Raw genomic sequence first — 20,070 nt, forward strand, 5'->3', positions numbered from 1 at the left:
GCAAAAAATCCTGCATTATAGATGTTCTTTCTCAGTTCTTTACATTAGGATGTGCTAAGAGTTGTGCTTTGAGGAGAAAGACATGCAAAACATGACAGTTACAAGTGATAAAGAAGACCGGAGAACTAAGTATTCATTGTTAACTGGTTTGATATAGAGAAGCTTTAGAACAAATCAGGTATTCTTAAATCTCAGTAAGAGATCTTGAGTATTTTCACTTTTATTTTTCTTTCTGTAACTTTGGAAACTTTGCAGGATGCCATGATTTGCATAACTATGGTGATTGACATCATGCTAGAAGATAGGAACATACCAGATGGTGGCTCTGTAGTGTAGTGTCTAATACATTTGTCTATCACATAAAAGATCCCTGGATTGAGACCAGAGAGAAAACACAAATCCCCAGGATGCTTGCATCAGGAAGGGTGTAAAAATCTGCTGTGGCGACCACTTGTGAATAAGGAAGTAGCTGAAAGAAGCTTCTGTTTGCAAGACAGATCAGCAACACTAACAGAGATAATGTGATGGAAAATATCTATATTGTTAGCTCTGCTGCATTTAAGACATTGAGTGGTATATGGTTTGCTGTCAGTGTAAAAACAGATAACAATGTGGAAAACATTGTTATCTGTTTTCAACTCACAGCCCTGAAAAAGTTGAACTTTTTGTCAACTTATTATTAATGGCTCTGTTGATGTCCTGTTTATGGCACAGAGCAAATTAAATTCACAAGTCAAACTGAACTGAGTTTTCAATTACAGAGTGCATGGAATAGTGATACAATTATCTTTGGTGGTTAATGGAGTTTTACCTGTTTGCATAACTCAGTTTTCACCATATCTTGTTACTGGGTTTTGATATTAGAAAACAGTCTGATAGTAGACACTGCGGAGGACTATCCATATTAGGGTTTTGTTTAAGGTTGTGTTGTTTTCAGTGTAGTCGACCAAGAACAAAAAGCATGAAATGAAAGCACTACACTACAGTGTCTGTTTTACAGTTTGGCATCCATGCTGAAAACATAGGAAGCTCAGGAAGTAAAGTTTCTTCTTTTTTTCAATCCAGAAACATGTTTTGATGTAAGAAAAAAAACCTTCAAAGCTAAAACCCATTTTCTCCATGCTGATGATAGTGGGTGGTTTAAAAAAAGCATTTAAAAAATCAGTTGCATATTTTCTATAATTTTGTTCCTTCTGTGCTATCATGATGGCAGCGCATCCAATACCAGGGCTGAACGCTGCATTAGTGGGGGATGCAAATGGATAAGGAGTAATGGGAAAAAAATAGATGAGGGTGAATGATAAAAGGATAAAAGGATAGGCAAGAGGAGAAAAAGGGAGGCCAAGAGGGGACGGATGAAACAGTCAATTAAAGCGAATGAGGGGACAAGAAAGGAAAATGATGAAAGTAAAGTGAAAGTTGCAGTGAGAAGAGCAAAAATGCAAAGGAAAATAATGATGAGGGACAGGCAGCGGGAGATCATCAAGACAGGGACACAGACAGAGAGTGATGAAAGATGTTGTGCTGAAGAGGAATCGGAGCAGCACACTGAGTACATTACAAAAGAGAAGGATAAAAACATAAATGCAGTAACTCGCATACATCCACAGCGTGTCATGTCTGCCATCACTGGCATATTTGCACTTGTGTACGTCATTGTGTTTGATGATGCTTCAGGTAATGACTCATTGGTCTGGCATTGAGTGGTGACAGATTTTGCTCGCCAAGCATCAACCTGCCAAACAGCCACCCCATAAAGACTGTGTGTAGGGTACGCTGCAGTTGCCATGGAGTCTCCAGGGGTGACGGTCAGAGAATAGACCACAGTTTCCTTAATTAGAGGGCACAATTTGAGTACAGCTGGGCCAGAACACAAGAGCACACATGCCATTCCTGGTGGAAAACACACATCACAAGAATGTTCTATAACGGCGGCCCCCAACCTTTTTTGAGCCACGGACCCGTTTATGCCCGACAATATTTTCATGGACCGGCCTTTAAGGTGTCGCGGATAAATACAACAAAATAAAACTAGTACTGGTACCGAAAAAAAGAAAATTTATTCATAACACACGTGAAAAGACCCAGGAAAACCGAGTAAACGATAAAAACGATAACAAAATAACGCTGAAAACCGATCAAAACCATGAAAACCATACATTTCACACCTGAGCCTCAACTCTCACGGCCCGGTACCAAACGACTCACGGACCGAGGCCCGGTGGGTTGCGGACCGCTGTTCTATACCACTCAGTAAGCCGTCTCCACAAACACATGACGCAGCATAGGAGACCCACCCCAACAGGACAAGACTTAGATGTAGGCGTGCATTTAAAGGAGAAAGGACACTCTGTCAAGATTTTTTGCCAGTGTTTACAATTTTGACAGAGAAGAGAGATGGTCTGAGAGAAAAGTAAAAGTGAATGCACATGAGATCCCTTTTCAGGCATTTAAACTGCCACTATCATCTCAGGTAATCTGAATAGTTCACATGATGGTTGGGTGGGGCAATTTCTCACAGAGGTTAGACCTGTCAGTGACAGGAGTGTAACTTTTTTCCCACACCGTGGCTCATGATCCATAGTGGGTTAACAACTCTCAGGGCCACTTCCAAGGGAAGAGCCCCCACTAAAGGTGCAGTACTGGGACTTCCCAGCAGTTGTTCTAAAATTGAAGAAGTGAAATGTGTTAAAAGCTAAAGTCCAATGGCCTGTATTTCAAGTTTTCACTGTCACTTATTATCTTTCTATTCTCACTGTTTTCCTACAGGCTTTGGGTAGTGACAAAAAAAAGATCATAAATGTCCTTCTCAGGGTCGTTGGGAGGATGAGAGTTTACATAGGAGTATAGTGTATGTAGTAGGGCTGGGCGATATATCGAGTTTTTTTAAAAATATCGATATATTTTCATACGAGATATAAGATGTGACAATATCGTTTGTATCGATATAGTGTATGTTACATTATAATTATACTTGTGGAGCCGCAGGTCTGCCTCTCTTTCGTCCACTTTTGTCTCTACGCAACGTTACTCGGCCTCGCCTCTCCTTCACTGAACACAACTCCGCCTCCCCCATAGCTTCACCTGCAGGCAATGACAAGATGAAAGCGGAAAATCTCCGTTAGCGAGTTACTGTGCGTGGGGCTGGGCGGCGTCAACGTGTTAGCGAGCTAACCGCGCTAACGAGCTAACCGCGCTAACGACATGCAGCCCGGAGGGGCTGCACGGCCTAAAATCCTTTCATTTTCTCAAAAATCGACAGTGCACCTTATGTATGAATTCTGGTTGTGCTTACTGACCGCGAACCGATTTTATGTGGTACACAGCGCTCAGCAATCTGTCAAATGTTTTAATATAACTTTGCTAAGCTACGGAGCTGCACCGCTTGATGGATTGTCGGAGGATTACGGCTACCGAGGAGGAGCCTTGCGGAGTGATACATACTGTGTGTGTATAAGGACCACAAATGGCACCTGTTCAGAGACGTGGTGCAGCTGTGAAATCTGTCTCTTTGTTATTATGCTCAGCGTCTACTAGTTAACATTTTGACTGCACAATTGTGAGCTTTTTGTTATGCACAAAAACAACGTTGTTTTCTTTTATTTATGGACCATGATTATTTAATAAATGCTGATAATTAATTTTTGAGTAATTTCTTCATGTACATCTAAGCTGTATGTAAATAAAAGTGCCCGTGTGACAGCTGGGACACAGTGTGACTAAGAACTCTCTTTTTGTTCTTAACTTATGGCTTTAAAAAAAAAATCGAGATATATATCTTATATCGCCATCCAGCTAAAAAATATCGAGATATGAATTTTGGGTCATATCGCCCAGCCCTAGTATGTAGTTCTATGAACAACTAAGTACAGTTTATTGAACACTGGCTTCAGAAATCAGGTGAAGAGATCAGATTTATTTTAATGCATTTGGTTTGGAGTTATATACAGTCGTGTGCGTAGTCATCTTTTGTACCAGTGCACTGTGATTTTGGTTTCCACAGCAGAATCAAAGTTCTTACTTTAGTTCTAGATCTGTAAAATATCTTGGGATTCTCCATTTAAATTGTCTGCCATATGTGACATGTGTTTGACTGCAGGTTTAAAAAAGGATGCGTTGAACAGTACTATCAAAACTGCTAGTAGACTTGTACCATCAGTGAGCGTGTAAGCCCCACATTCATTTTTTTTCTGAAAGTACAACTCCTCTCTCTTAATTTGGGTGCAGGATCTTCTAGTTAAAAACACAGGGAGAACGTTCTTCAAAAGGTTTTCGTTCCTTGGGGGAAAGTTCCTGTGGAAACACACATTGCTTCCGTGTAGTGCAGAGCATTGAGCTTTTTGTCTCAGTGTTGACTTTTAGTCTTGCCACTTAATTCATCCAATTTGAATTTTCCACACTAGTGATTTCTTTTGAACTGTGATTTATCCGTTATATCACCTTTAAAATGGATACAATATAGGTTAAATTACTGAATCAATTGGTCGTAACTTTGTATTGTTGGATTAGGGCCTAGTGGATTAGTCCATTGGGTTTTTACCCTGATAAATCAAGACTTCAAATGTAGGTAATGCAGAGTACTACTAATTTATACAAAATAGTTCAAGTGTGGCTTCATCTTTTGTCTTTTCCCATTTGGTGTATTTGCTGTGAAATCCTGGCAGCATACAGCATCTTTGATTTATTGTCTGATAAAACCAAACCATCCCCAGAGAGCATGTTTAAAGGGAATTATTACAAATCCAGGCTCTCCTCCGTGCATGTTTAATGATTTTCCCTACATTTAATCTCAGGGAAAGTAGGTTCTGATTTCATTGTACTAGGAAAGTCTTATCATGCTGCTGCGGCAAAGTGTTAAAGCTCAAGTGAAAGTAATTTAGCCAGACAGAATGTTTGACAGGTATTTTCTTTGTGCACTGTTGAATTACTTTACACACATCCTGCATGTAAAATTCTTTGCTCCCTTACAGACACTAACACATACACCTGCCTGATTGTTATTTCTCCCTGTGTTATCTTTTCTGTTTTACCTTTGGCACTCGCACACAGAAATGATCAGAAATTCAGCATCCTGTCAATATTCTTTTTCTTTGTTTTTCTTTTCTGTTTTATAGAATATCAATTTAGGATTTAGAAAGTCGTCATTGAGGCCACAGTTCACCTTAAAATCTAATATACATTTGTTTTCTGCACGCAGTTAGCTAATGTTCCAGTCTTTCTGATAACAGCACTGAATTTTGCCGTGATCACACACGCAGGCACAGGTGCACCCTCACAAAGGGAAACCAACACTAGTTATGGTTTCAAGACTGGTTATGATTTCACATTGTTCACTCTGAAGTGTGCATCTGTCTGTCATTGTAGACTGTGAGGTGTCAGCACTTAGTAGAAAAAGAAAGGGGATTCAGGATCCAGCACATGCACTCACATGCACACAAACTTAAACACAGGAGCCTTCATTTCCTGGAGATTGTTATTCACTTCATCGTTTCCTTGTCTTTGCTAGCCTTCACTTGGTGAACCTTTATGTTTTGACAGTGTGGAGATTGCATCTCATGTTGTGAATACTGACAGAGTGACAGGTCTGAAGTTCTTCTAGTGCCATTTTCATTAACCTGTCTTCTTCATTGATTGGAACAAAGCAATACTTTCTAAGTTTTTAAGTGCTTATAGGGCTGAAGTAGGTATATAGGATAGCATAGAATAGAACAGAATAGAATAGCTCTTTTTTGTCATTGTACATGTACAACAAAATTAAGAGTACTCCACACGAACTGTGCAGGAGTAAAAAAATAAAAAGTAAACACATCAGGAATAAATAACTAGAGGAAGTCTAGAGGAATGTGTACAAAACAATAGAAAGGCACACAATGGAGAGCAAAGTGCTCAGAGTGGCCTGAGTGATGAGGGTTACTCAGACCATGGCACAGATTGGAGAGGTAGGCACGGGTGGGGTGTGGGGATAGTGTTTGTTGACAGTGCGAATGGCCCAGGGGAAGAAGCTGTTTGTGAGGCTGGAGGTGTGGGACCCTATTGACCTGAGGTGCCGACCAGAGGGCAGCAGGTAACAGGTGGTGCAAGGGGTGCAAGGGGTCACCTGTGATGGCCCTCGTTTTTCTGAGACAGGAGGATCTGGCAATGGTCTCCAGGGGTGGCAGAGGGCAGCCAGGGATTTTTTTGTCTGTGTTAATTTACCCTCTGCACAGACTTCTTGTTCTCAGTTGTGGACCATGCGTACCAAACAACCAGGCAGTAGAAGAGCATTATCCCCATCTGAATAATGGGCCCAGCATAAAAGCTAATTTTTTTCCACATATGTCTCTCATTTTGTTTTTTTCCCCCTTTTTCCTTCTTGTTTTTTGTTTATTTGTGTATAAAAGTCAACAGTTTCCTTAAGACAACTAAAGATTATTATCATGGGTCAGGTCCATGCTAACTTGCCACTGTCTTGTGTTGTTTATGCTATACTCAACAAGAAAAATTCAAGTCATGCCAAAATTATAATTATTATTAGTATATTAATTATGTATCAAGTTATAATTATGGAATGCAATGGAGACTACCAAAAATCTATTTGGTAGCCATCGATCAGATGGCCAGAACCTTCACCTCTGACTGCCATCAACCCCACTAAGCACCGGCCCAAACGCATGCCTAGGCAGGCCTCAGGCAGACCCAGGACTTGCTGGAGAGATTAGATCTGCTGGGGAATGTCTTGGTCTTGTATCTTCATGGGATAGATTCAACAAGGTGCTGGAAGTAAACTTCAGAGATTTTGGTCCATATTGACATGATAGCATCAAACAATTGTTGCAGATTCATCAGTTGCACATCCACGATGCCAATCTCCTGTTCTGCTACATCACAAAAGTGCTTTGTTGGATTGAGATCTGGTGACTGTTTGATCATCTGTTGGTCAGCATAGGGAACTCATTTTCATGTTTAAGAAACCAGTTTGAGATGATCTGTGCCTTGTGACATGACTCAAAATCCTGTTGGAAACAACAATCTAAAGATGGATACACTATGGCCATAAAGAGACATGGTCAGTAACAATACACAGGTAGCCTGTGGCTTTACTTTATGAGACTTAATTGGTACTAAGGTACTATTCCCCACAACATTACACCACCACCAGCCTGAACTGCTGATAAAAAGCAGGATGTATCCATGCTTTCATGTTTTTCGCAACACATTCTTACACTAACACAAATGTTGCAGCAAACAGACTCATTAAACCAGGCAAAGTTTTCTCAATGTTCTATTGTCCAATTTTGGTGAGCATGTGTGAATAGCAGATAAAGTTTCCTGTTCTTAGCTGACAGGAACTGCACCCTGTATGATCTTCTAATGCTCAAAGTCAAAAAAATTACTATTCTTTCCCATTCATCTGCTCTGTTTTTCAACTTCATAAGGTCATCTTGACCATTTTTACATGCTTGTAGTTCAAGTTGAGTTCTGTGTGCCCTGGGGGTTGGTGACATGTAATTGGCTGATTAGATATTTGCAGGTTTACCTAAACAAGTGAGTGTGCATTTATTTTATTTAATATATTTTTGCCTTTACTATTATTTTTCAGTGATTTTAAAAAAGTAAAAAAAAAAAGAAGTAAAAATGTCATATTTTTATGAATGGTCTTCAAACTTTACAACAATATACTACACCTTCAGGGACATTGGTACCCAGGTTGGGGAAGCATTTGTCCTTGACCTTCATTGTAAGGACCCAAGCTCAAAGTAATATTTAATAATAAATGGTATGGAGAAAGCAGTAAAACACTCATTTAATTTTTTTCAATACGACGCCCTGCAACATCACAGTGAAATATATATACATATATATATTTATATATATGTATATATTTGCTCCAGTCTTGCCACATGATATGCACAATGACAGTGTTCTTGCTGCACCACTTGTTCCATGTACAATAGTAAAATAGGATTTAGTCAGTCCTAAGTGTTGAACTGTGTGAGGATAGCATTCTGAGTGACAGATTTATTATTGCTCTATTCTTCACAGTTTAAGTCACAGCTTCCTTGGTTCACCATCTGCTTGGCTCACTGAGTTGCTCTGTTCCCTCTAGTCTTGTCCCCCTCTCTTTCTCCACATTTAAGTTGTCACGACTTCTTAGAGCACTAATGGGCTGTTAATCTCCATCTCTCATCAGTTCTGTTCTGTTACGTTTTGTTCTCTTTTCTCTTCCCTCTTCCTTTCTTCCCCTTCTCCTGCAGTATATCACCAGGAGCACCTTCTTTGCTGGCTCAGCACTTCCCCTCTCTTTCCCCCTTGCCTTTCTGTAATGACACTGCAGCATTTAGGAGTGTTTGTGTGTGTCCTTGTGGAAAAAAGTTGTTGGTGTGGCAGTTTTTTGATATAGATATTGCAGATTGTTTGGATAACTGTAGACGGATGAGACGGATAGCCATAATGACAGGTAGAGCAGAAATGGCGAGATGAAAAAGTGCAGCTCTTGGCCCTTCGGAGAGGTGTTGGCAGCGTTTTTTCCTCAGTTCACTGCACATTAGCTTAACAAGGCTGAGAACAAATATACTGACCACAGTTGAACACTGTTGAACTAAGAGTAGAGTGTAATGAGATCCTTTAAAAAGCTCTTAATAAGCTCTTTTTTTTCTCTTTTCTCTCTGCAGATGGAAAAGTGTATGCGCTGGGGGGCATGGGTGCAGACACAACACCACAGGCCCTGGTTAGGGTGTATGATGCAGAGAAGGACCAATGGCACACAATGACATCTATGCCCACACCGCGGTATGGAGCCACGCCCTTCGTAAGAGGAACCAAAATCTACGTGATGGGTAGGAAATACATCATGCAGATGTTATACTGCTAGCATGTGCGTGTTAGCATATACTGACATTTACCTTAAAGCTGTAGAGAAATACATGACTTCCTGCCAGTGGTGCTCCATTAGGCTGATCTCTCTCCTTTTAGTCTCAGACAGCGTTGTCTTAAAGCTCCTTAACTGTCATTTAATATGTGCACCCAACCTTTAGATCACTGCCATCTTGTGTTACCATTTGGTATTTCTACTGAAAGCTGTTCTTACATCAGTCTCAAAGTATAGTTGTCTGTCTGTGAGAGTGTGTCTATCTCCTGTTTACAATGACAGAAGCTGGGCAAGAGGCCAGCAGTTATTTTTCTGGTGCTTTGCACATGCACATTGTGGACAAACTGCTGCTGGTCTGCTTTTACCACGCTCAGATCAGAAACACAGCTAGCATTATCAACTAAATAAGCTTCTGTACTTTAACTTTGTAACAGATGAATTTCCTCTTGCAAACCACCCTGCCTATCATGCATGATGTAGAAAAGAAGAAGTATGAAAAACACATTAATAAGGAAAGCTGTGACAATGAGTAAGCAGGGAACGCAGCTCTGACCATGTCAGGTCTAATAAAACAGGTGAACAGGCGAACAGGTGCAGGTTCAGCAAAGACTGATGTCTGAACCTGCTGTTTTGCCAAAATTCTACCTTCAGGTTTAATCCATATTTTAATACCACTAGTTGATATTGACAGTTAATCATTTCACGTACCTCTTATTAAATTCATATTTTAATATACTAGGCCTGTATGTTCATTTCGTCACTCATCCAAGTGACTTCTTCAGTCTCAGCTCACTGCAGGTTTCCCCAATCTTTTAAACAGAACATTTGCATAAGGACTGAAACTGGCACCAGTGCCAAACAATGGGCTGGGAGGTTTGTTTCTTGATCATTAATATGCAAAATGGCATGACCATCGATCAACAACCAATGATCAAAGACCAATCATCAATGGCCATGAGTACCATTCACAGATAGTTGAGGAATGGTTGCAATCACAGTATTTTAAGATAGTGAAAGATATAGCCTTAGGCCCCCTCCTCGATTCAGAGATGGTCTTTCACTTTTCACATAAATGGTCTCTTTGACTCTGTGCTCAAACCAGCGTTCCTCCCTGTCCTGGATGTGCACATCCTCATCAATGAAAGAGTGTCCACTGGCCTGTAGGTGTAAATAGACTGCAGAGACCTGGTCTGACAAGGTGGCTATTCTGTGTTGTGCCATCTGCAAAGCCAGAGGTTGTTGCATGGCAACCTCCTGGCACCTAACAGCATACACTACATTACTCTGTTTGTGCCGTGAGACCGAATACTTGGGGTGGACAATTTTTGGCGCAGCATGTTTTAGGTTTTGAAAGCCACAGAGTGTTTAGAGAAAATGCATCTCAGCTCTTTTCCCATGCTCCTGACACATAAGGGATCACTAAGGGTTTGTGCTTAGGCAGCAGTTGTTTCTTCTGGATTGCCTGGAGCTCTCTTTAGGTGCCTTCCCAGCTTCCCAGACAACAAATGTCCAGGTGGGATAACCAACTTTACTCAGGGAGTTCTTGATATGAATACAAAGCATGTTCCCATCATTACAATGGATTTTTAGTGAATGTGAAATTAGTCTTTTTCATTGGTTTTTCCCTTGGACCTCCCACAGGGATGTCATTTTTGTGCAGTTTCTTAATTATTGTTGAATCATGAACTTTGAGCTTAGCTGACACAAGTGCGGCCAACATATATCTAATTGTTGTTCTGGGTTCTTATCTGACCTCCTGGATGAGTCACTGATGCATCCTTGGAGTAATTTTGGCAGACCGACCACTCCTGGGAAGTTTCACCAGTGTTTCAAGTTTTCCAGTTATAGGATAAAGGCTTTCTCTGTCATTTACTCGAGCGCCCTAAACCTTAGAAATGACTTTGTAACCCATCAATATTTTTTTGTTTAAAGTAATTGGAGGTTATTTCAACACTTAAAATTTTAGTGTTTAAAATGTGTTTACATTTCATTTCCAAATGAACTCTGTGAGTTTTGAGACACAGCAGTCATCTGTCAAATGCCCCCAAAAGATTCACATGTCCTCTTGTGCTGTTAGAGGGTTGATTAATGGGTCACTGTAACATGGAGACCTTTGTTTCAAACCAGTCTTTTTAATTATTACTTAATAATTACTTTTCGACAAATTAACATAAGCCTATGCTATGGTATACTGCATATTACTGTAATGTTGTTATTATTGGCAACAAAGAAGCAATTTCTTAATCCAAACCAAATGACTGTGCCTAAATCTAACAGTTTTGTCACATATCTGGATAAGAGTGATCTTTATTGTTGGTGGTTGATGTCTACTGCTGGTATTGGTCATATCAGGGGGGTAAATGACCTAAATAGTCACCTAAAGGTCTTTTTGTACCTTAAGCTGAGCTGATGCTTCCCTTATACCTCAGGTATATGGAGCATAAATATTGGACTGACGTTCTGTTGGTAGGTAGAAGTTTGTCAGTTAATAAGTTTTAATCTTGCTTGACTTGATGGAAAAACAAATAAAAGTGAAATTAATACAACAATGCAAAAGTGTTCTGATACAAGAAACACTGTGTTTCTTGTATCAGTGTTTCCTGTGTTTTAAAAGATTAATTGGGGAATATCCGTTTGCCTCGTAATGAGCTCTCCCACACATGAGTTATAAAGTGTGAGAAAACAGAGAGAGACGAGGTCAAAGCAGGTGGCGTTCAGATGGTGTTCATTTATCTGATGACTCAGTGTAACACTGATATATATATGGTGAAGAAATCAGTTTATCACAGGTCAAACAACAACATCCATCACCCTGACAAATGATTGCTGTCTGCCACAAAGTGACCTCCCTTTCATCATCAGGTAAACAAGCCGACATTTGGGCAATGTGGCTGCAAACCGAATTCTATATTCACGTAAAAACAACAGATGTGCAGGCGCATCCTGCACTCTTTTAGCACTGCATCATGGCTCAGGGGGTTGGGGATCGCATCTGTAACCGGAAGGTCGCCGGTTCGATCCCTGGGCTCTCTGTCCTGGTCGTTGTGTCCTTGAGCAAGACACTTTACCCTACTTGCCTACTGGTGTTGGCCAGAGGGGCCGATGGCACGATATGGCAGCCTCGCTTCTGTCAGTCTGCCCCAGGGCAGCTGTGGCTACAACTGTAGCTTGCCTCCACCAGTGTATGAATGTGAGAGTGAATGAATAGTGGTATTGTAAAGCGCTTTGGGTGCCTAGAAAAGCGCTCTATAAATCCAATCCATTATTATTATTATAAGAAATGGCATAGCACCTTAAATGTAATTAAGTGTCTGCTACCTATGATGTAACCTAACACTGAACACCACGGCCACCGGTCCAACACACAACAATACTTTTGTACTTTTAGGCAGCAGGCATCATATGTCAAACTGCACAGTGTTTGTGTGTTTGCAGATAATTGTTGAGCAGTAAGAAATACAGCATTTGAAATAACGTGTTAAAAAAAATGCAGTCACTTTATGCTCTTCAATACTATCTCAAATGAATCAGGCTAACTTTATCCTGTGAAGATTGTCCTATAAATGATGTCTTTTGTATGTTATTGTTTGCTTCATTTAACTTAAAATCAGTTTGATGTTTGCAGGCATATTATGACAGGAAATAATAACTCCCACCACATGTCTTAAAGTTTATTGAAACGTTCCCGTTTTAAAATTGTGAGGAGCAGAAAGTAGAGATTTTGTGTTAAAATGTAGTGAGTAAAAACAAATGGCAAATAATGTAAAATAAATTCAGAAGTACAGATATCAATTAAATATGACACTTCTAAATAATTATAGTAACAAAATATGTGTACTTCATCTACTTTCCACCTCTGCTTGGTGTCCTGGACAACAAATGTTTGCATATCAGCTGCTTTAGTGGAGAAGAGGAAAGATTGGCTTCTTCTTTAAAACCAACTCCTAAGTTTCAACAAAATCACATGGTATAGTAAAAATAAAAACAAAAAAAAAAAAACAAAAACAAACAAAGAAAATCTTTAAGTTTTAAGTAGAAGAGTAAACTCATTCATGTTGGTGTGGCTGCAGCTAATGATGCCGGGAAGTGCATGGGACAGAGAGCGATGACTAGTCTAAAGTGCAGCCACGTGGTCTGTGCACAGATGGGAGTTTAATCATATTATATCACATTAGACACAGACTAATTTGTAATATACCAAGAGAATATAAATAATTTATGCCGTTTTTTTAAGCTGTCTCTCTCTCTCTCTCTGTGACTGTAATGTCTTCTCGCTGGGATTGCGTTAAAGCTTTACCGTACCTTGCACATTCATGCTGCTTCTACAGCTGCTGCTGCACTTGAGGGGGTTGTTCTCTTCAGTGGGTGCTTGAACCTCTTTTCATTTAAATTCCCTGTGTTCCCAGTCAACAGTGGCCTTGCTGGCAAATGACGTAACTCACGAGGCTTCCCAGCGCTTTGAAATTCGTGTGCCTACCTGCCTACGTGTGTTCACAGTACACATCAAGGATTCTGCAGCAGCGTCGTGGTTAGCAATCAGCACACGTGCAGCTGAAAAACAGTTGTCAGCAAAGTGAAGGATGACGAAAAAGATTATTCAGTGAAACAAATACACTAGTGTAAAAACACACACACAGCACTGGATGAATACTGCACCACACTTCATCAGCAGCAAATAATGATAAAGAATCTAAATCATGACAAAACCAAACATCTTCATTTTTACCACTGAATTTACTGCATCAGGCCAACAAGTAAATCATAAATGGTGTTTAACCAGCCAGCAGTCTGTACTTTCACCCCCAGTAAGAATCTTGTATAGCTGATGAATTACTGTAACAACAAACATCACAAATCTCAGAATGCACACCATTACACGGCAGTTTTCCTGCTTATTCTTTTTTTATTGGCAGCTTGGGAGACATCCAAGTGTTGGCTTCTGCTGGAGGCAAAAGTGAGAAATGCTTACAGCAACATACATATACCATTTCAACCATTTGTTACTGAACCACAATGTAATATATATTCCTTATCAGCCAATGTGGAACACAGAATGGACATGAATAAAGAGCAAACAATATGAAAGAGGACAACAGCAATCTGGCACAGCAGTAGCTAACTTACTCATAAAATACAGTTAAACAAGATGTTTTAGTTAATAATAGCTACAACTGAAAAATGTATATTAGTATATTTGCTCTAATGAATGTCTATGTAAATTATTTTTAACACATGAAACAAACAGTTTTCCTTAAGATTTACAATGTGTAGGTATTTATTTAGTCATTTATGCGCTAAAGGTGGATCTCCTGTCTCCTCCTTACTTCTTTTAAATTTTAAATTTGTTGACAATTGACATGACAGTTTTGATCAGCAAATAGCTAATATTGCTACACCGATAGTATTGGTTATATTAAAAAAATAAGGAAGGCTCTATAATTCACATTTGTAGAATGCACTCCACACACACATTGTTTATGCTCAGAGATGTCTCGTTTATTTAGGGTTCTTTATGCAACAACCCACAGTCTGGTCAGCGCTGGTCTCAGCTTTTCCAACAACCCCGTCTCTCGTCTCCTGCCTCACTAAAAAGGGGAAAAAAAAGACTCATCAGTCCAAATACAGCCAGCTGTGTTCTCACCTGCCTCCCCGGCATTGCCCCCTTGAGCTCACTGCACCACTCCTCCCCTGCAGTTGAGCCAGGGAGCACGCCTCTGCCACTATGTTATTTTTATGTTACCCTTACCCAAATGTTTACTGCGACTTTACTGCACCTCTACAGTGCTAACATGCTAATGTTTTTCAGATACCCACCTGAGACCCAACCTATTCATTTATTCTCTGTGTAATATCATATAGAAGTCTGAAGGTTAGGATTTGAAATCACGTGCGATCATATTTCACCAACAAAGTATACCTGGAGAAATTTAGCTTATGCCAATACTGGCTAGCTTGGTAAGCAGTGATGCTGAATGCGATACTAATATCACCTTAGGAGGCCATTTGATGCCCTGCAGGTTTTGGTGCTTGCAATAGTTTTTTAGTTTTGGATGCTTTAGTCTTTTTTTTAAATAATTGCTATGTTAATTATGCCAATTTAAAATGTTATGATGTTAAAATGGTTACAAAGCCCAGACACAGATTCAGTGGTAGCTAATGTTTAATTAGGTTGGTGGAGTTTACTGTTGCTACATTAACATATTTTAATGGATGTAATTTCACTTTTTCCTGTCTCTGTACAAATGTAGAGCCAAAGTATGGATGCTTGTTGTCTTCCACTGGTGACAGACTGTAATTTTAACCTGTACAGTAGTGACTGGTTGGAGATGTGGTATTGATTGGTATTGGTATTACTGATATTGGTCTTTCACTCCCTAGGACTGTTGTGGATGCTCACAAAATGATTATTAATGATTAGCAGGATTAGTATTTTCTCACTAACTAGCTACAAATAATACATAGATAAATTGTGTTTGGAGCTTGTCAGCTGTTGAAGCAGACAACAGTGAACCACACAGTTCATGAAATAGTCCTTTGATGCTCTTACATCCCGATCCCAAATGGTGGTCTGCAAAGCTCCTTCATTCTCAGCATCTGACAGTCATAACAATTAACCAAGTTGCTAATAAAAAAAGAGCTATTCAGAAAATCAGTTAACCGTAATTCATCTTCGTTAAAATAACCTAGTAAGAAAATGGAACAAATGAAAATATTAATAATACAGTTAGGCTGATTATGCATGGGTCTCCCGCTATATGATTGTACCTTAGCGCTGGCTTCTAGCTATGGAGGCTTATGAAGCAACGGGCTAAAGACTAATGGATTCTTTTGTTTTTTTTTGTTTTTTTTTCATTGTCCAGATTTCTGTCTGTTATGTATAATCTACATAACAGAGATACATCTGTTATATAGATTATACAGATGGCTTATTTTTGCTGAGCTGAATTTGGTTTAGAATGCAGCTCAGGCCCATGATTATATGTAGATTTGTGCAAAAGCTGTCTCCTTCAGTAGTGCAGCAGTCCAGATTCTCTGTTTTACACTTTTGCCAAAATGTTAGTCTGTGGAGTATTGCAGCAACACTAAAACCATATGTGAACTATGTACTCTCAAGGAAAACCATACACAGTAGATTCTGCTCCAATCAACCAAATCTTTTGCATGGAATCTCTTTTTCTCACATGTAATGCTTCCCACACAGTTCGACTCTTTGTCTCGCTACTGCTATCGATCTCTCTGCCACTCTGCCCACTCCAGCTGACCCTCTTCCACTTTCTTCTCTCACTCCTCCACATTCTGTTCTTCTCTTTCTATAATGCTTTCTATAATTTCTCTGTCACTCTCTCATATTCTTTACATTTCCCCCTTCTTTTTCCGCTGCCTCCCTCCCTATTTGCCTCTCACCCCTGGCCCCCACAGTGCTGCGCTGCTTTCAACCCCCCTGTTCCCATCATTCAAACTCTTACTGCCCGCTCCACGCAGGCTCTCTCTCTCTCTCTCTGTCTCACAAAGCTTGCCTTCCCCTTGTAGTCGTATTTTACAAGGTTAAGTTATGATTTGTGGAAGTAAACAACTCCTAAGTGTCCTAGGGGAGCTCCCTGCTGCTGTGCTCTCCTTTCAGCCCAAAATGAAATGTGGTCCCAGCGCTGGTCTGTGCACTCGCTAGACTTTGACATAAATGCCAAGGAAACTATGTGACAGGCACTGGGGATTAAAAAGCAATGAAACAGGAAATGGAAACAGGGACAAACAGTGTCACACAGAAAATTTGCATTTGTCCTTGGCTTGTTGTTTGTGCACATGATAATATTTCTGGGAATATATTTCATTTATGAGAAGGGGCATGCAGTTTCCATGTCTTCATGATAATACACAGGTGACTTTGTCAGTTCGCTCACATTTCACTTCTCTGGATTTTAATAGAATCTCTTGTAATTGTAAAGCTTTGTCATAATCATAAATTCATTGAATCTCTCTCCCCTCTCCTCCAGGTGGTCGCCAGGGAAAGATGCCGGTGACAGCACTGGAGGCTTTTGACCTGGAGATGAAGAGCTGGACACGTTATTCCTGCATCCCCAGCCGGAGGGTCTTCTCCTGCTGTGCTTCAAATGAGCGAAGCCTCTTCAGCCTTGGGGGCCTCCAGCAGCCGGGGCCGCATAACTTTTACTCCAGACCTCACTTTGTCAGCACCACGGAAGAGTATGATCTGGATCAAGGTAAGCTGTTATTTAACCCTGAAGGAAGTCATGAGTTTAAGATAACATTTTTAAGGTCGAACTCAAGGGATGAAATACAGCCTGAAGGAGCAGGAGCTTTCTGGGTGATCCATTAAACTGGTTAGGCAGCGGTTTTGATGCTTTCACTCTCTCTTTCACTCTCTTTAAATGGGTTTGAGTATTGGAGATTAGCCCATTATAGTTAGATGGCAAGTATTTTGTAAAATTTTCTACCTGTCCAATAGTGCTATACCTGCCTGACCACCGCAAATAAGGTAAATGGTTCTTATACAGAGCTTCTCTACTCTGTCTTGAGCACTCAAAGCGCTTTACACAACTTGTACATTCACCCATTCATATCAGTTTGCACAATGCACCCTTTTCTACTGTTTCTAAGTGCTTCCTAATTTTTATCCACATACATTCATACTCCAGTTGATGCACCGGAGAACAACATGGGGTTAGTATATTGCCCAAGGACACTTGGCATGCAGACTGGACATGTATATTTACATAATTTCTTTCTCTTCCTCCCTCATTTTCCACCTCCTCATCTTTCTCACTTCAAGCATTATATAATGAACTGAGCTCATGGCTCTAACACATGAAAATGTGCATAAACATGCCTATTTATGTCTCATATTGTGGCAATTACTTATTGTCAGCAGATCAGACACAAAATTCTCCCATCTCCGGACAGGTGACAATGAGTTGGCTAAAGAACAACAAGAAGGTTGTAAGTTAACATTATGGCGGATAACATTAGGTTTGAGTATCCTAAAAATCACATTTTCCCTCTGAAAAACAATTTGATTACATTCTCACATCATAAGAGAGTTTATTCGCTAAGTGCCTGAGTCTATCATTGGTAGATCCACTTCAAAGAAAGTTTCAATAATCCCAGCTAACAGCAGCTAACAGCAGTGCTTACTGACAGAAATGTTCAGGATATCCTCAACAACTCACCTCGGTATCGCTGTAATCAGTTTGTCATCAATTTCGATGACACGCTGACTTATAGCAGACTCCCAGGACACCGGACAAATTGACACTGCAGTCATATTGACAGCTGAGGTAAATGACATTTGTCATACAGTGGCAAATGCATTTGAACTGGGATGTGAAAAAACAGAATTCAGTTTACGGCAATCAACAGACATGTGGAGTGCTCTTCCCACTCCCTTTCAATATGTAAATGAATCAGAACGGTAGCGATATTGAAATGTATTGATTTTTGTATAGTATTTTTTTCTCTTATTTTCTTTACTAAATGTACCTGTATATTGTGGTGGACAAATTTTACACACTGTGCCTTTAAAAAGGAGAAATTGCATAAAAGTTTAAAAGATAGATTAAACAGATATAAGCACAAACATATGCTTCCTTTCATAAAGAAAAAATAAAACAAACAAAGAATAAATAAATAAGGAAAAATCACACACACATACTTGCAATGATAATATAACAAATTATGTATTTATGTATGTGAATTATTGAAAATGTCAGGAATATTCTAAATTATGGAGCCTTATATTGCGTTATTTTAACATATACTGTTGTCATTTCAGTCTTGTGTCACAGCAAAGGCAGATAGTTAGAATGAACCACGTGTCAGCCTCACATAACACACAAAACTTTAAAAAACTACTCACATCCTTCCAGCTGAAGCTTTCTTATCGGGCTTTTCTTTCTGCACCATAGCTTGTTAAATGAGCTGCCAAACAAATTTGCACAGCTACGATCAGTTTGCACAGCTAATTACCTGCTCATGTGCAGCACATTAAACCATCAACAACTTGCATTTCTCTCCGGCTGGTTAAGATCAAACATATGGAGCAAATGTTCTTCATTTCAGTGATTAAAACACACACACGCACACAAAGGAATGACGAACAGTGACTTCAGCAGGACGGCAGCAGGAGTGAGAATTTATTTTAGTGCGTTAACAATATAATGCTTTCATTATTTTAGTGTAGTGTTTTAATGTTTTGAAAATGGCTTTGCTTCACCGTCCTTTAATAGTGTCTGTTTAAGTAAAGAAGGATCTCTCCTTTAATATGAAAAGGCTACAGGATGTTTAGTATTATCACAAAATGCAATAAGTTTAATGTGTCAAACAGGAACAGAGAGAAACAAGGCTTTTTACTACAATGAAGGGATTACAAATGCAAACCTGGTTTAATAAAGTACTTTCTCCAGTTGAGGTAACTAAAGTTCCAAGTCCACTTTTAGAGCACTTCATGTACTTATGCTTGATAGACATCAAGCATAAGTACAAAACATCATAATTCGAGACACCAGTTTCTTTCTCAGTTCCTTTTTGCTGCTGTGGTCTGTGTTATCATACCTCAGCTGGCTTAAGGTGTATAGGATCTTGTATGAATACAATGTATACATGCAGCGGTATCCTGGTTTCTTTCAAAATGCTGCAGCTTACAGGCTTAAATGTCATTTTGTTTAAAACTAACATAAACACAGGAATGGAGTGCTTCAGAACTTGACTGTAAGCAGGATACTCACCTCCATATAAGCTCACCTAATGTGCAGTTCGTGTTATGGATACTGCTGTGTTGTGCTAGTGTTAGGGTAAACAATATTCACATTCTTTCTTCTACTCCATTATTTGAAACTGTGGCACAATGGATGGCTGCTCAAATAGTCACGCCCTAACTTAAATTGTATAGGACAGCGGTCCACAAGCCAGGCCACAGACCAGTACGAGTTGAGGTTCAGGTGTAAATTTAGAGTTTTCAAGGTTTCTATTGTCAGATATAAGCCAGTCTGTGGTGCAAAAAAAGTTGGGTACCGCTGGTATAGGACCCATGGAAGGAAATGTTATGTTATGTGTTCAACAGGGAGCATATATGATGAGGGACCCTTCTGAGGAATGGAACAAGAGGAGCTGTGGCCACCAATGAACACTAGAAAATGTTCAGACATGACCTAGACCACTGCAGAGCCATTTGAGATATACCCACCCAGGAGTAATTCAGACAAAGCAGTCCA

General features: G+C 39.8%; 1 protein-coding gene across 2 annotated transcripts in view; it reads left to right on the plus strand.

Moving 5' to 3' along the window:
• klhdc8b (kelch domain containing 8B) overlaps positions 1 to 20,070 on the plus strand; it is a 221,433-nt gene that overhangs the window by 150,419 nt on the left and 50,944 nt on the right. For both annotated transcript variants that reach the window (XM_005744674.1, XM_013913722.1), the window contains 2 exons: positions 8,652 to 8,816; positions 16,840 to 17,064. In XM_005744674.1, the coding sequence (XP_005744731.1) occupies positions 8,652 to 8,816; positions 16,840 to 17,064 (390 nt within the window). The remainder of the gene's footprint in view (positions 1 to 8,651; positions 8,817 to 16,839; positions 17,065 to 20,070) is intronic.

Source organism: Pundamilia nyererei, unplaced genomic scaffold (assembly GCF_000239375.1).
Source record: "Pundamilia nyererei isolate P.nyererei 1_Seehausen unplaced genomic scaffold, PunNye1.0 scaffold00147, whole genome shotgun sequence".
Taxonomy (NCBI): Eukaryota; Metazoa; Chordata; class Actinopteri; order Cichliformes; family Cichlidae; genus Pundamilia; species Pundamilia nyererei.